The 17,944-nt window shown below is 35.7% G+C and overlaps 1 protein-coding gene across 1 annotated transcript in view; it reads right to left on the bottom strand.

Annotated features, from left to right (window-relative positions):
• LOC141899448 (protein MAK16 homolog) overlaps positions 1-10,908 on the bottom strand; it is a 30,129-nt gene extending 19,221 nt beyond the window's left edge. Inside the window, exons 1-5 of the mRNA XM_074785758.1 lie at positions 10,743-10,908; positions 6,976-7,022; positions 4,668-4,777; positions 2,382-2,514; positions 1,418-1,501 (exon numbers count right to left, since the gene is read on the bottom strand). Of these exons, the coding sequence (XP_074641859.1) occupies positions 1,418-1,501; positions 2,382-2,514; positions 4,668-4,777; positions 6,976-7,022; positions 10,743-10,757 (389 nt within the window). The 5' untranslated portion in view covers positions 10,758-10,908. The remainder of the gene's footprint in view (positions 1-1,417; positions 1,502-2,381; positions 2,515-4,667; positions 4,778-6,975; positions 7,023-10,742) is intronic.
• Positions 10,909-17,944: the final 7,036 nt, after the last annotated feature.

Raw genomic sequence — 17,944 nt, 5'->3', positions numbered from 1 at the left:
TTCCCAAAATAACTGGATTCCGTCTACGGACGGATGAACGGACGGACGAAAAGTAAACGCAATAGCCCGCTGGGACTAAAGTCTCAAGTGGGTTAAAAAAGGAATTCTGTATCTATACAGAAAACTTTCAGCCCTGCATAGTAGGTAAAAATCCCCACTTGGCGAATTTTCAAGAACATTTCAAAGCAAGATATTTCTCCAATTCTATTCATGCGCGATAAAACTTCAAAATTAGGCGCGTTCACACACGGAAATTTAGAGCGATCTAAATTTGGTCCGGTCCAATTTAGACCGGGCCAAGCGTTCACACGGGTAAAAATACCGTTCGAAGTTAGACTGGTTTAGTTTAGACCTGTCTAATTTGGCGCAGTCTTAAAGAGCAAAACAGGTCCGGTCCAAATTTTGAACCGGTCTGAATCTATGTGTGTGGACAAAAACTGGTACCAGGTCTGGTCTAAATCATAATTCTGAATCTCTGCGGTAGATATCACGACCTCTGCGGTAGAGTGTGAGTCCAGTTTATTAAGTTTCAAATGCTTTAATTACCATTTATGTAATTATTTTTAAGTATTGTTTTTTCCTCCCTATACTATGGAAATGTTTGGAGCATATTCATATTCGTATGTCGCGATCATCATCCGTTTTACTTCCGTGTTTTGAACCATGTTTAAACGCCACTTAGAGTTTCAGCGTGATAGAATAAAATCAAATTTCCAAAAATGTCTAAACATGACGGAGGATCAAATTGGTCAAATGAAAAATGTCTTGCTCTACTTGGATTCTGGAGGCAAGACTTCATCCAGGCCCAGTTAATTATTAAGCAGATGGCAACGTCTTGTAGGTCCAGTGACAACAGATTGTATCAATGCATGTCAAAACGCAGTGCGAACGCTCACCAAAATTTGGTCCGGTCCAGGTACGGTCCCATTTTGACCGCTCTAACTATTTGTCGTGTGAACGGGGCTATTGAACTGTGCAATGAACTCTTTCGTTAATATTTCTTAGAATTAATGAACTTTGTATGTAATATTTTCAAATGCAAATTGAATTACTCTTGTTAACTTATGGTATATTTACGCAGTGCCATGCGAGAAATTATTAGAAATAATTAACTTTTAATTTGGAATATATTAAATTCAAGCCAGTGTTTTTTAACTGCAGGATTAAAAGAGCATTCGCGATATATTTGAACTGTGCTGGATTGTATAAATCATTAGTATGCTCATATCCTTTTGTAATACACTTCAGCAAAATATGAATAAACTGGATATATCAGTATGAACAAATTGAACTTAAGATTGTATCTATTTGCACTAAAACAAATGATGAGGGATTTTTACCCACTTAGAAGAATAAGGAAACTTGAGGCTAATGATATTTGGAAACTTGGTATCCGATGATTGCTTATAAGACTTACTGTCTTCGCAAGGTGAGTTTCCTCATCCGTATCAAATATTGAGTTATCTTAGTAAAACGTTGCTTGCATTTATGGATGATCCATCTAAAAGTAGAAATACAAAATTAAGCATATTAATGATGTGCAAAATCTAAATAATGGGAAGTAACATGAAAATAGTAGGGAACCTGCCTGTATAATATTACAATTTCGGTGGCTTTTACAAGAATGGTTCCTTTGAAACATTTGAAAAATCATATATTTGAAATGGTGCTGAGATATTACACAAGGAATATACATGTATATCTCAATATATAATCTAATAACTGTTTCTATTGCATTGCATACGAGACATAAAACACCTATCTATCCAAAACAGTGGCCAAGATATTGCCAAGGAAAAAATCTGCAATTTGGCCCGAAAACTTGAGTAGAGAAGATACACAATATCCGTGTAAGGTGGATAACGAGAGAAATCCCACAATAATTCAGTCAAAGATGAAAAGTTCTTGAATAGAAGAATATATATTTTGAGCAACGTTTCAGCTAAATACTATTAGCCATCATCAGCCATCGTACTGAGAACAAAATGAAACAACAGAATATCTATACAAGAATCAGACAATAGGATTAAGATCAAAGGATTAATCTCGCCTTCCCTCGCTACCATATATCTACGGGCTCAGTAAAATTCATAAAGAACATGTTCCCTTGCGCCCTATCGTATCGAACTGTAATTCTCCCTCTTATTGATTATTCAAATTAAAGCTTAAAGACTGGTTAACATTAAACAACGTTTGAGCAACCGGCCAAAGAACTTTTCCCATTTTTAAGGATGTTCTGAGACCATGATGTGAAAATTTTGTATACATGTATATTTATTAGATCTATTTTTCCAAAAAGAATGTAATTTCTGCTTGAACTCACAAACTCAAAAGATTGCATAACTTGATGTACGCTGTAAAACAGAGAAATAAAAACTCACCTGGGCCAATATACCAAATTTTCACTAATTTGCTCTAAAGCTTTTTCATAGTTTCGTGATAGTTTCACTTTCTCCCATAAGCGGTTTGGAAATGCAGACCTTTCAATCACCTTCATATACAAATAACATATACCTGAAAAATCAACTTCTAAATTCAACTACATTCAATTCAGCTGCAAGTGCAATCTACACTAAGTTGTATCCATTTGCCCATTCATGGTCAAATTCATGCTTACAATTAAGCCTAATAGCTAAAAGCCTAATATACTTGAGCCATTTAGAACTCTGATGACATCAATCTGGGATTCCGATTGTTGTCATCAGAATGATATCATGAAACCCCATTTGGTGAACAAGTCTAGAAACCTAGATGAAAGCTCCAGTAAGTTAAGCTATCATATCCAGTGAAAAATGGTCGAAATGGTTCAACTCTATGAAGAAACATGGATAGATGAATCTACAAAATTCCATTTAGGCCACACCAAAAGAAAATCCTGTTTCTCGGGCAGGGCAATCACCAAAATGGGTAGGTAGGTAGGACATTTTTTTTTCTTTTTATAGAAAAAAAAAAAAATATCAGTGGGTAGGTTGCCGTAAATACTTTTTACTGGACTAAATTTTTAGTCAGGAATATAATTAACAGCTAGTAGACCACAACAATAAAAGGAAATTGAGGTGTTAGTACAATTAACTATAAAAAAACTATATTTTGAACTATTTCACGGAATTCCTGGAATTTCACAATCCAAAGTCGCCATCGAAGTCCAGTTAGCAAAGTTGTCTGAGCATGGCTGCGCCATTTCCAGAATCAAATTTTAAATCCGATATAATAAAAAGTTTTTATGATGTGTTGATCTCAGTGCCGACATCACGATTTGGTTAAAAAAATACTTACGAGAAAGGAGTTTGGTAGTCGGTCGGCCACATACATATTTTTAAAAAAAGTTATTTTACCTAAAATTTTGAAAAAGGGACAGTAGGCGATTATATTTTATTCTGAAAATGATTATTTGAAATGGGGAAATATCGGGTCGGTCGGGCCCGAGAAACAGGGTTTTCTTTTGGTGTGGACTTAGCCTAAGTTTTATCATTAGTAGTACGCCTCTCTCATTCCAATCTATGGCTCTTTCCCACTGTCTACCCTTCCTAAAGTACCGGTATACCCATCATGAAGTTCACAAAAAATGGCAAATCATTGGTAAACTACAGGTCTCAGAATTGAAACCAAGAATGATCTTTCTGGATACAGAAAAGGTCAAGGGGCGACAATCTTATGTCTGATCAACCAAATTTTTCTAATGGTGATGGGCACTATGGAGATACATGCACATATGAAACATCAAGGAAACTGAACAAAGCATCTTCAAAATTTCACTTGAAAACTCAAACAAGAGCCCCAAGGGGCACTATGGCCAGCCTGTCAGCTTTTCATAAAATGGCAAATGATGATGCATTCTGTGGTTTAAATTTGTCAAAATACACTCCCAGCTCAGAGTCAATATCTAATAATTACAATACAATCGTAGAATACAAAAGTAGCACAGACAGCGACTGGATCTGGCAGAAACAAATACCTCAGATAAATCTTTTCCCTTGGTCCCTTGAAATTTGCTCAATAAAACAAAATTGAATTGGATTTGATGTTTTTATTTGAAGAGGGAGCTTATGGTTAAGGAGATCTCTTCAATAAAATAAAATTGAATAGGATTTGATATTTTTTGCAGAATAGAATTTGATTGAATTTGTATTTTGAGCACATGGCTAATTAGCATATCAAGGTCATCTATCCGATTTGAGATAAAGCAATTTTTCCCGGACTTTGCACAATGGTCAATGATATTTTCTGTAGTGCCAATAAAAATATTCCTCCCAAAAACCAAATCAACTAAAAGCTTTCACAGAAATCGATCTTGAAATACAATTTTAGATCTTAAAATAAAACCCGGAAGTAAAACGGTGTCCCCTTTATAGTATAGATATGTTGACTGGTAGGTAACCATTGGAGATCAAATAAAACAAATAAATTATACTCCTTCCTTTCACTGAAATGTAGAAGCAATCGAACGCCGCAGACCGAGTTACTACTTACAAACCTGGTGGATCCTCACCCGTTATAAGTAGAATACTCCATTGCCACAGATCTTGATTTACTGATTTTGATTTACTGACAATGACAATTTGCGTTCTGTTTTGAAGACTCTCTCAAAGCCAAAGCAAAACCACAAATACCGAAATTGCATATGAGATAATCAATTAAAATACCATTCAACTAAATTTACAACCAACCTTTTTCCTCTCGTATAGTAGCATATTGACTATTTGCCAAAGGACATGATGATCGATCACACAGACCCGTCAGATTGTACTCATTACGACAAAACTTTTGAGCTTTCGTTCTGTAAACAAATATACACTTGATTAAGATTGAATGTGTAAAAGCAGCCACACAGTATTCATATTTCAAATAGGCATGAATTTTTGATAAAAGACTAGGGTTTCCATGGGCACCATGCCCACTTGGAAAGTGGTGGTCTAAGTCGAGTGACTAGCATTTCAAACTAGGGCAGGATGGTGAATGTCTGTCGAACACATTGCTGTTGAAACATTGACCTGTCTGCATGATGTTAAAAATTTTCACAATAGTGTCAATAATGTTTGTGAATTCATATTGCACACATGATTCCACCGGAATACACGTGATAATTATGATACTAGGCCTATGGAGTTCAGAAACGCACTGAATTAGAAACTAGGGCACAAACAACAACGACCTTGAAACTTACCACAATCATAGAACATGTCAGCAGCTACAATTTTGCCATTGACTGTGATAACAATATATGCCTCGGTACCAATATAATATGGAAAAGTTATTCAACGCCCCCTGGTGACCATATGTAAAACCCAATGACCTTGAATATCACCACAATCATAGCACATCTCATGAGCTACAATTTTACAATTTATTATGGTAACAAAATATGCCTAGGTACCAAAATGATAAGGAAATACTAAGTTATTCTAATTTTCAACGCGCCTGGTGACCATATAAAATAACTAATGACCTCGAAACTCACCACAATCATAGAACATGAGCTACAACTTTGCAATTGATTGCGGTAACAAAATATGCATAGGTACGAATAAAATATCAAAATACTAAGTTATGGTATTATTCAACGTATTATAAAACGACACTTCGGTAGTAAATTGACTGCCCTTAGCATCAGTCCGAGCAGCTATCGAGTCCCGAGAGTGTCTATACATGAGCAGAACGTAAACTGATTTGTGGTGGCTATTCCATAGAAAATTGACATTTTTTGGCACAAAAAAGGTCACAGTCCAATCGACCCATTTTTCTTATGCTGATGGGCCCTTGGGGAAAACAAATACCGGTACATGCGAAAGTTCAAGATAATTGATCAATGCATCTTCAAAATTTCCCTCGAAAACTTGAATAATGTGTAAAAAAGTGCTGATTTTGGCGAACAACAATTGCTGCCAGTCGACCATCTTGAATCTGATAGGGCCAGTTTTTCCGCTGAAGACGTGTCTAGGGTAAATACATGTGTAACCTAAATATCAAAACAAATATCATTACACTGAAACGTCTTTAACTTCCCAAAATAACTGGATTCCGACTGTGACGAGGGACGAATGAATGAACAAACGACGAGTGAACGAAAAGTGAACTTAAGTCCCAAGTGGGCTAAAAACTAATGACCTTGAAACTCCCCACAATCATAGAATATGTCAAGAGCTACTACTTTGCTTGTGGTCACAAAATATGCATAGGTACAAATATTATACGGTAAAACTTAGTCATCCTACTATTCAACGCCCCTTGGTGACCATATACAAAACACAATGACCTTGAACAATCATAGAACATGTCATGAGCTACAAGTTTGCAATTGATTGTAGTTACAAAATATCATAGGTACTAATGTAAGTAGACAAATTGTATATCATTCAATAATATTCAACTCCCCTGGTGGCAAGAACGTGTGAGATCTATCCTATGACTGTGCTAATAGTAATCGAATATAGAGGCTATAAGTTCAAACCTGCTGTTATTTTCCTCAAAAAAAAAAACCATTTCCTACGAAAGAGTACTGATGGCACTAAGATGGCCGCCAATTGTGTGATAGTTGGCTGATCGAAAATAAGTATCACATGTATTGAAGACCCTACCTTCCCTTTGGGATTGCCCGTGTCTTTTTCGTTGAAAATTTTGTTTACAATTTTGTTTTAGGTTCTTTAACATTGAATAAAGGACCAATGGTCCAGTGGCTCGCCAAACCATAGTGTGAAGTAAAAAATTTGTCATGTATAGGCTACTAGCACGAATAATTAAATTCATTGAAAATTAAATAAGAAAAATAATATCAAAAAGGACTTAATTTTGGTCAGTGATAACTGACTTTTTAACGAGAATGAAATCTTCGAGAAATTGATTTTGGGCGTTGGCGCGCATTATTTATAATTGATACATACACGCAGGTGGGCTCAATCCACCCCTGGACCAATGGTGTTCTCCAGGATTTACAGGCATGAATGACACTGAAAACAAAATAATAGGGTAATAACTTACTTGATTTTAAATGAGCAAAAGCTTCCATTTATGATACTCCATATAACCTAAAAATCAATAAAAAAAATGTGTTAACCCAATTCACCAATAGGCCTACTTTTTACCAGTTCAAAGCTCTTGTAAAGACAATCCAATTGCCATATCATCATAATCAGATGTTTTCAAAGGCAAGGAAGGATACCAAATGGCATGACAATCGCCAATCGCAGTATTTAATGACCATGGTGAAGGCAGAGAAGTACAGCCTTGAAAGAAAAGATTAACTCTTTCCTGTCGTATTCAAAATCATCCCTTTGGGCGTATGAAGTTGCTCCAACCCTATTGCATAACTCACTGAATCTACACTGACGGCAAGATGCTGCCCTCTAAAAAGTGATTGAAACTAGGGCCCAGGGAAACCATGTCCACATGGGAGGTGGTTTGAAATGCTCAACATTCAACACCCCTGGTGAACATGTATACAAATACCAATGACCTTGAAACCAACCATAATCATAGAAATTGTCATAAGCCACAATCTAGCAATGTGGATATTTTGCAAAACACAAAACATCCACCGCACACGGGACAAAAAACGTTTTTTCGACTACACAAAACGTTTTTCGAAAAATCAAGCAGTGCTTGTTTCGTGAAAAACGTTCTTTTGTTCGGCCTTTTGTGTTTTGACTCCCCCGTACACGGCATAACAAAAAACATCGAAAAAGTTTTTTCATTTTCACGAGGAAAATAGGGGTCCAGGGACAACATGCCCATTTGGAAGTGGTTTCAAAAGCTCAACAATCTAATAATCTTAATATTCAACGCCTCCATCCAATGACCTTAAAAAAATTCAATGACCTTGAAACTCACCACAATCATCATGTCAGCATCTACGATTTTGAAATTGATTGTGGAAACAAAATATGCCTAGTTACCACTATATGGAAATATTAAGTTATTCTACTATACAATGTCCCCTGGTGACCATATACAAAACCAATGACCTTGAAACTAACCACAATCATAGACTAATAAGTTATGGATGAGATCTGCTTTTCTGGGATATTTCACTTACTTTTTGGGGTACATAACTCATTTAGGTCTTAACAGAATGCCAAAAGTCGCAGACAAAAACTGAATATCCGATATCATTCCAGTTCTGTATCAATTAGATAGATTGGCAAAAAGACTTCTTTAGTTCACCACTGTCACCATGCCTACGAAATGAAGTTATTTTTCTTGTGGGGTTACAACAACTTCATCAGGGTGGCGTAGGCATGGTGACGATGTTCAAAAATTCAAGAAATTTCACTAAATGGAGAATTTTCTTTCTTATTCAAATTGACTAAAGGAGTCTTTTTGCCAATCCATCTAATTCCTACAGAACTGGAATGATATCGGATATTCAGTTGTTGTCCGCGATATTTGGCATTCTTTTAAGACCTAAATGAGGTATGTAGGCCTACCCCAAAAAGTAAGTGAAATATCCCAGAGAAACATGTCTCATCCATTAATAAATGGACATTAGTGGTATGACGTTGCGCTAGTAATTTACTGGCCCGGGTTCGAGTCTCGCTCTATTTTCTCTAACTCTGTTCTCAACACTCTTCTTGATTTTCTAATTTGCGCACCTCTGTGCACCTGTGCGGCTTAAATCGGCAACAATGCGGTAATAAGTACGGTAAAAGAGCGGAAATAAATACTCAGCCGTACAGTAAAATATCCACTGCGTTAAAGGCTGGCTTATGTCGACATGCAACGCTACGCCTACCGACACAAATGAGAGCAACCACGATCGCAGCCCAGCTTATGTCGACTGCGCTCCGATTCGCAGCAACTGAAGCTGACTAGCGGGATACTAGATCCTCCCAGTTGCTACCCTGCTTATGTTGGTTGCGATTAGCAGCAACTGCAACAGCTCAAAGGGTCACGTGATAAACATTTTGTGGATAAATTTGAATTATTTTGAATTATTGGGAAATATATTTCTATCAGAAAGCTATTTCTCTAAGATCTTTATCTTTCTGATTCAGTTTTGAAAACAACGTGCTAGCGACATTATATAAAGATGGCCGCTCACACCATAATTCTGCCAATTTTGTTTTTAGATCTTGGGTCCAGTCCTCTACCGTGCTGAAGGTTTAGTTTACATTTTGAACTACTTGCATTTGAAAGTGTATGACTAATTACGAATGACGCTAACAAGCGGTGATAATTTGTAGTATGTGCCAATAGGAGTTCCGTTGCGTCGCAGATGAGCTTATGTCGGTTGCAATGAAAAGCAACTGTCTGCCTACCGTAGGCCGGAGTTGAACATGGGCAACTAGCCGGATACGGCTTGCGACGAGTCGGTAGGCGTCCGGTTGCCGTCGCAAGCCGGCTTATGTCGAACCGTTAGAGCAGCAACTTGCAGCCTCTCGTAGACCACTAGTTGCCGGCGATAAATCCAGTTGTGTCGGTAGGCGTCGCGTTGCTTGTCGACATAAGCCAGCCTTTATGATTACAAATTTATGCACAAACAATAGTTAACTTCCATCTGATTACAGAAAAGTCAGTTTGGGGTCCTCCTTATTACCGAGATGACGTAATTTACCGAGATGACATGAAATATAACATATTTATTTATTCCTTATCGATTTTTACACTTGAAATCATGTTATATCAGTAATAAATACCTTCTAGAGTCATATTTTACATATTTTTCTGGATATTTTGTAAAAAAAATTCTAACTTCAAATATGTCATCTCGGTTAGCAATAAAATTTCATTGTATTTGATTGACGACGATCTCATCTCGGTAAAGTTAAAAGTTATTTTTCTACAAAAATATCCGACAAAATATTAAAATATGACTCCAGCAGGCATTTATTACTGATATAATATGATTTCAAGAGTTAAAATCGATAAGGAAAAAAATATGTTAGGCCTATATTATATGTCATCTCGGTAAATAACGTAATCTCGGTAATAAGGAGGACCGTCAGTTTGAGCTAAGTTGATGGTGTTTTAAGGAGTGAAATAGACGCTCAAAGCATCGTCCCTTAAAATGAGGGACGTAAATTAACCTTATGTGAGCACTTTCGCCCAGACGTTGTTTGTGGAACGACAGCTAAGATCCGCACCTCTCGTATATGGTTCAACCAATTACATTAAATATCACTGATTCAGACCCAAAATGTCATCAGCAATTCAGTACACTGGTTTATTTTATGGTATCTACACTAGAAAGTACATTTTAGCCTGGATTTTGTCTGGAGATCGTCACGATTTTTGAACCGGATGCCGTATTGGATGGGTCAATCTTAAGTGAAGATTTGTTAAGAATATTTGCTGAAACAATGTTTCATGACCCACTCATTTTGAGGAAGAAAAATGTAAATTTCTTGTCTATTTCACCGATGATATCTTGAAATTTGGTTAGCGTTAATAACCCCAGTGACAGTTGACAAAAATTTGATTAGTTTTATGTACTGATTACCCTCACATCGTTTCAGCAATAACTTAAGACAAATCTTCACTTTAGATTTCCTAATCAAATATGGCGTCCTATCGAAAGATCGTCACGATTCTGAGATAAAAACCGGGCCAAAAATCTGCTTTCTAGAAGAGATATCATAAAATAAATCACTGCATTGGATTCTGTGAGACATTCTGAAGTTAGAACAGTGATTTGTAATTCAGTAGATTCAGAGAGGTGCGGATCGCTCTTTTACCGAGACGAATAAATATTAGCTACGCCACGGTACACACGGCCCTGTTTCATAAAAATCGCAGTGTTATGATCTCACGTCATCGTGCTGCATCGTAGGCTATATGATCTCGATTTTCTCTCCGACTCGTGATATTTTTCTCTCAGCTAAGTAGCTGTTGTGAAGTAGAAACCTCCCAAACTCCCAAATATGAGCAATAATGTGAAAAGAAAGAATAACGTGGTTAATCGCCGCTAGTACCATCTACCGGCCGATCGCAATTACTAAAAACCGACTCCACAAGAGGGCGCCACTAAACGATAACTTGTAAAAACTATAAAAAGGTCATCCGAGAAAATAAGAAGAAACAAAAGGATGAATTTATTAAGGAATTGAGAGAATGCGAAATTGATAACCCAAAAAAGTATTGGTCGATGCTAAACTCTGCGAGCGGAACAAAAAATAATGAGGCTAATATAGATATTGATATTTTTCTTGAACATTTTATGAGATTAAATGATTTGAATAATGTTAACAATGAAACCGATGACGGTGATGAGCCCCCAGACGTGGGTGACCATCCTGTCTATGACAATTATATTTTGAACAGTGATATAACCAGTGATGAGGTAATTAAGGCTATCTCTTTACTCAAAAACAATAAGGCCCCAGGCATTGATGGAATCACGAATGAGCTGTTGGGAGTTAGTCAGTATCCGTTTTTAGTTGATATATTACAAAAATTATTCAATTTAGTTCTTAAAACAGGATAAGTTCCAGAGATGTGGTCTATAGGCGTCATCAAACCCATTTTCAAAAAGAATGGCGATCCCTCTAATCCTGATAATTATAGAGGTATTACCTTAGTTAGCTGTCTTGGTAAATTATTTACAAGTATCCTAAATCAAAGATTGTCAACATTTCTAGATACGAATCACATTATAAGTGAAGCCCAGGCTGGCTTTAGATCGAAATATTCCACCATTGATCATATTTACACGCTTAAAACAATCGTAGAGCTGTATCTTTGTCAGGGAAGAAGACTTTTTTGCGCCTTTGTTGATTTTAAGAAAGCTTTCGACTCGATTTGTAGGGTAAAGTTATGGCGAAAATTAACTGCTAACAATGTTAATGGAAACTTTTTCAATGTGGTCAAAAATATGTATAACTCCATAAAATCATGTGTTGAATTAAATGGTTGCACGTCACAATACTTTGCAGCTGATAGAGGCTTAAGACAAGGCGAAAATCTCTCACCTATCCTCTTTTCGTTATTCTTAAACGACATTGAAGAATTTTTCATTGATCGTGGAAAACCGACTTTGTCATTTATAGAAAAACTAAATTTGAATCGTGATCAGGATATTGATACTTTACTGAATTTATTCATAATACTATACGCAGATGATACAGTTATTCTTGCTGAGGATGAGAAATCTCTTCAGCTACACTTAGATACCTTATTTGAATATTGCGCGGCTAATGGTCTCACTGTTAACCCAGAGAAAACTAAAGTACTAGTATTTGCGCGAAGTAAATCCCGGATAAAAACGATTTCGAAATTTATGTTTGGTGATCAAGAGTTAGAGGTAGTTGAAGATTATGTTTATCTCGGAGTAAAATTCAATTGGAATGGTAACTTTGCTAAGGCAAAAAAGTATCTTTACGATAAAGCTATCAGAGCTATGTTTTCGATCGTTCAAAAAGGCAGACGTTTGAAATTGCCCATAGATGTTATGTTTAAATTATTTGATACGTGTGTTGCTCCAATTGCCATGTATGGGTGTGAGATCTGGGGATATGAAAATCTTGATTTATTAGAAAATATTCATTGCTTCTTCTGTAAAATCATAATGAAAGTGACGAAATATTCTCGCAACTTACAAGTTTTATCAGAGCTAGGACGTTACCCTTTGAATATAGATGTTAGACGCAGGATGATTAACTTTTGGGTGAAAACAGTATCTGGAAAGCAAACCAAACTTAATTCAATACTCTATAAAATATCTTTCAATTTATTTTTAAGGGATAAATTTAAGAGCCCTTGGTTATCATATATAAAGAAAACGTTTGATGACTGTGGTTTGTCCTGCATTTGGACGCAGCAATTCATGACTAACAGTAAATCTTTTTCAAAACGAATAAAACAGATACTCCGTGACCAGCACCTTCAAGAAACTGTATCTGCCATAAATACTAATCCGATATACACTAACTTTAGGCAATATGATATTAGGTATAAAAATGATATTAGGTTAGAGAAGTATATAATAGAACTTGGTGATGACTTAGGAACTAGTTTATTTGAATTTAGGGTCGGGTCCTATATTTTACCTGTGAACAAATTTTCAAACCTTCATTTAGACAGAGCCGATAGAATATGCCCCACTTGTAATACTTTAGGTGACGAATCCCATTTTCTGTTTGACTGTACCTTACTTAACGAACAACGCAAAAACTTTTTGAATTTGAATACCTTTAATACCCTTGATATTCTGAAAAACCAAACGGTCAACTTAGCTAAATTCATTAAGACCGGCTTAGATGTATATAGATCCCTCCAATAGTATATATAGTATTGTAAATAGTTGATGTATATAATAGTATATATAGTATTGTAAATAGTTGATGTATATATATATTTCGTTACGTTTTCATTCTCTAAATTTTAATCACTTTAGTGTTGTTTTGTAAATATTTGTATATACATGTGTAATAGTTTTCCTCCATATACCATGCAAATGGTTGGAGTGTAAATAAATCGTAATCGTTGTAGAGTCGTGGTTAACGAATGCAGACGCGTTTTCGGTGCTCTCTTCATATTTCAACACGACAACTACAGATACAATGGCACCAACCACGAAATCTATTAGATCTTCACCAGACACAAAGCTGCGAGCCAAGAATAAAAATCAATCGCAAGACGAGTTGGATGTACATTCGGCAATTTCGGAAATATTTAGCCAACTAAAGAAGCTCGATAAACTGGATGTACTAGATAATCTAATCGCGGAGATCGCCAATCTGACGAAATCATTAGAATCTTGTCATGAAACTATCAACGAGCTAAAGCTAGAAAACCAACGATTAAAAAAGGACGTAGCGGAAAATAGTGAAGCGAAAGAGGTTATCCTAGCACAGCAACGAGCGGATCATGAAGCGTTACTGGATTTGCAGTGGAGATCTATGCGCGAAAACGCGATCTTCTACTCGATCAAAGAAGAGGAAAATGAGGACTGCAATGACAAGATACAGAAATTCATAGAAAATGATCTAGGAATTGCGGACTTCAAACCGGTACTCGATCGAGTACACAGATTGGGAGGACATAAACGCGGAAAAACCAGACCGATAGTAGCGAAATTCCATAAATACACCGACAAGGAAAGAGTTCTTAGCGCAGGTCGTAATCTGACTGGAACCTCGTTTGGAATGTCCGAACAAATTCCAAAAGAATGGCAGGATCGGAGAAAATCGCGAATGGGTGAATAGGCCTGATCGGGATGCGAAAAAGAATGGTTACAAAGTGAAATTCGTTAGAGATAAACTAATCGTAAACGGTAAAGAAGTGTTCCCTCGTGGGGCGACCCACGCACCGCGCCCGACGCACCGCGAATAGGATGTTGCCGAGACCAAAATACGGATTGCGGCATTAAATGTTTGTGGATTATTTAACAAAATGAAATCACCTGACTTAGGCGAATGTATAACATAATTTGACTTTTTTTGTTTATCGGAAACTAAACTCGATGCGTGCGACTCGGAATTAGTTAAAGAACAATTACCTAGCGGATACAGTGCTATTTTTAAGAACAGACATAACCTAGCCGTTAGAAAATCTGGCGGAATTGGGATAATATACCGAAGCGAATATAGTAAATATGTCAAAGAAATACAAACCGAAAATAAGGACATATTATGGCTCCAAATTGATAAATGTGTGTTTAATACTGTGAAAGACGTTCTCTTAGGTAGTATTTATGTTCCACCAGAAGGCTCGAAGTTTTTTAACAACTATAAATTCGACGACATTGAAATAGAAATTGCATTTCAAAAAGTAGAAAGGGATGTCTTCGTTTGTATAGGGGGTGAGTTCAATGCTTGAACGGGTAAACTTAAAGATTATGTTATAGAAAATGACCTTGATGATATTAATCCTTTCAACCGCCAAATGGCAAATATAACCCATAGAAACAATAAGGACTCCAGAATCAACACAGCTGGCTATCAGTTAATTGATCTTTGTAAAAGACTAGAGCTTTTGATTGTTAATGGGAGGGCGCCTGGGGATTTAGAGGGTAATTATACATTCAAAGAAAACAGTGTAATTGATTACTTTGTTTGCTCAGTAGACGTGTTTGTATCAATCGGCCAGTTAAGTGTCGACACTTTTAATCCTTTATTTTCAGATGGTCACCATCTTGTGACGATTGAATTGAATAATAAAAGTTGCCCAGCCAATAGAGTTACTGATACAATACCTAGGCACAAACCTATCAAATCTATTAAATGGCAAAGAGACAAATCTCAACAATATAGAACGCTAATTAACAATGCGGAATTGACCGAGCTTAATAGAAATTTAACTAATGTAAATCCCACAACTATTAACAAAAATTCAGTCGATGACTTGACAAACAAACTTTCGAATATAATGGTCACAGCTGCAGATTCCTGCGGTATGTCCGGATTAAGTCGGCCTAGAAAAGTAACCACTACAGGGAAACATAAATGGTATGATAATGAATGTAAGAGACTAAAGAAGATGATAGTCGTAGGAACAAATATAGATATAACAAAGTGGATACGAATTTAAATGATTTGAAAATTGCTGGCAAAAACTATAAAAAAGCTATGTTTGAACGTCAAAAATCCGCCGAGACTACATTTATTAATGAACTAAGATCCTGTGAATCAAAAGATCCAAAACAATTCTGGAAATTGATAAATTCGCACAGCAATTCTAACATTCCAACTGAGACTGTCACCCTTACATCCAATGACTTTTTTGATCACTTCGCTAACCTAAACGCTCACGATGAGACTGAAGTTTTGGATACGGAAACAGATATACTTTTAGACGATATAGATGACTCTATGCTTAATGCTGAAATAACTATGCTAGAATTAAATAAAGCCATTTCTTCCTTAAAAAACAACAAAGCTACCGGTATGGATCTAATTTGTAATGAAATGATAAAAAATTCCGATGATAACTTACGCTCATCCTTTCTTCAACTCTTTAATATTGTATTGATGAGTGGCATTATCCCAGAAAGCTGGACTATATGCTCTATTAAACCGATATTTAAGAATAAAGGCAATATTAATTGTACGGATAATTATAGAGGTATAACGCTAGTTAGTTGTTTAGGCAAACTTTTTACAAATATCCTTAATAATCGATTAACATGTTTTATGAAGGTAAATCAACTTTTAAGTGAAAATCAAGCAGGTTTTAGAGCGGGGTATTCTACTACCGATCATCTATTCACATTTAAATCTATTGTTGAGCTATACCTTAATCAAGGTAGACGTCTTTTCTGTTGCTTCGTAGACTTCCGCAAGGCCTTTGACTCCGTATGGAGAATTGCTTTATGGAAAAAGATGATGGCTTTAGGTATAAAAGGTCTCTTTTTTAACACCGTTCACAACCTCTATTTGAATTCCAAATCTTGTGTATCGTTTAAAGGTGATACTTCAAATTTTTTCCCTTCAAACATCGGAGTAAGACAGGGTGAAAGTCTTTCTCCCCTGTTATTCGCTATTTTCCTTAACGATATTGATAAATTCTTCAACGATAACAATAGTAACTCACTCACCTTTATTAGCAACCTATACAAAAAAAGTTTTGAAGAAGAAATTGAGGTATTACTGAAATTATTTGTATTATTATATGCAGACGACACAATTTTATTTGCAGAATCAGAATCTGAATTACAAAACAATTTAAATATACTATATGATTATTGCCAAGTAAACAAGTTATTTGTTAACATTGATAAAACGAAAATAATGATTTTCGCAAGATCGAAGCAAAGATTAAAAAACCTTCCCGATTTTCTATTCGGTGATGAGACATTGGAAAGAGTAGATGAGTACAATTATCTTGGAATTTTGTTTAATTGGGATGGAAAATTTACAAAAGCGAAAAAAGCAATCCACGACAAAGCTGTTCGAGCAATGTTTGCTATTATTCAAAAAGGCAGAAGATGTAATCTTCCTCCAGACTTACTTTTTAAATTATTTGATTGTTGTGTGGCACCAATTCTATTGTACGGGTGTGAAATATGGGGCCATGAAAATATCGATATACTAGAAAAAGTCCACACAAGGTTTTGTAAATTAGTTCTAAAAGTACCAAAATTCTGCCATAATACTATGATATATGGCGAGACTGGCAGATTACCTTTATCGACTACTATTAAACTTAGAATGATTAAATATTGGAACAAAACTTTAAATGCTAACAAGTCAAAGCTGAATCTAGTAATGTATAATATTTTGTACGACTTATACAGATCAGATTTATATGTATCTGATTGGATTTGCCAAATTAAGGAAATTATACAAAACTGTGGGCTGAACTTTGTGTGGCAAGACCAGGTAATCGATCTACGGTCGATAAATATCATAAAACAATATCTAAAAGATAGATACATTCAGACATGGAGGGAAAAATTGCAAAATAGTGACATATGCGTAAATTATAGAATCTTTAAACTTAAATATGATTATGAAAACTATTTATCCGTTGTACCGAACCACCTCATGTATAGTCTCGCTGAATTTCGGATCGGTAGCCGTAAATTAGATGCAAACAAACTTAGCAATGTAAATATTGATAGAAACGAACGTATTTGTACATATTGTAGTCTTAACAAAATCGGCGATGAATTTCATTTTCTTTTTGAATGTTCCAAACTAAACAATATACGAAGAGTTTTCTTAACACCTTTTTATGTAAATAGACCAAACGCTTTTAAAATGTCACAATTATTTAATGCTGTAAATAACAATATATTAATTAAACTCGCTAGATTTGTAAATGCTGGTCTCAAGCTACTTAAGTAAAATTCATGTATACATATCTGTTATCTCTATTATTATTCTATTCTATGTGTATCTCTGTTTTCTTGTTTTTAAGTTTTGTAAATTATAAATTTCATTGTACAAATTCTTGTAACCTCTATGTACCAATGTTTGGTTAGAGCGAAATAAATAAACCTAAACCATCACCAACGTACGACATCAGGAGCGCTCCGTCGAGGTTTTGAGAATCACCAAGATATCGTGGGTAT

Source organism: Tubulanus polymorphus, chromosome 2 (genome assembly GCF_964204645.1).
Source record: "Tubulanus polymorphus chromosome 2, tnTubPoly1.2, whole genome shotgun sequence".
NCBI lineage: Eukaryota > Metazoa > Nemertea > Palaeonemertea > Tubulaniformes > Tubulanidae > Tubulanus > Tubulanus polymorphus.
The sequence above is the reverse complement of the archived record's forward strand: the minus strand, read 5'-3'. Positions and strand labels throughout refer to the sequence as shown.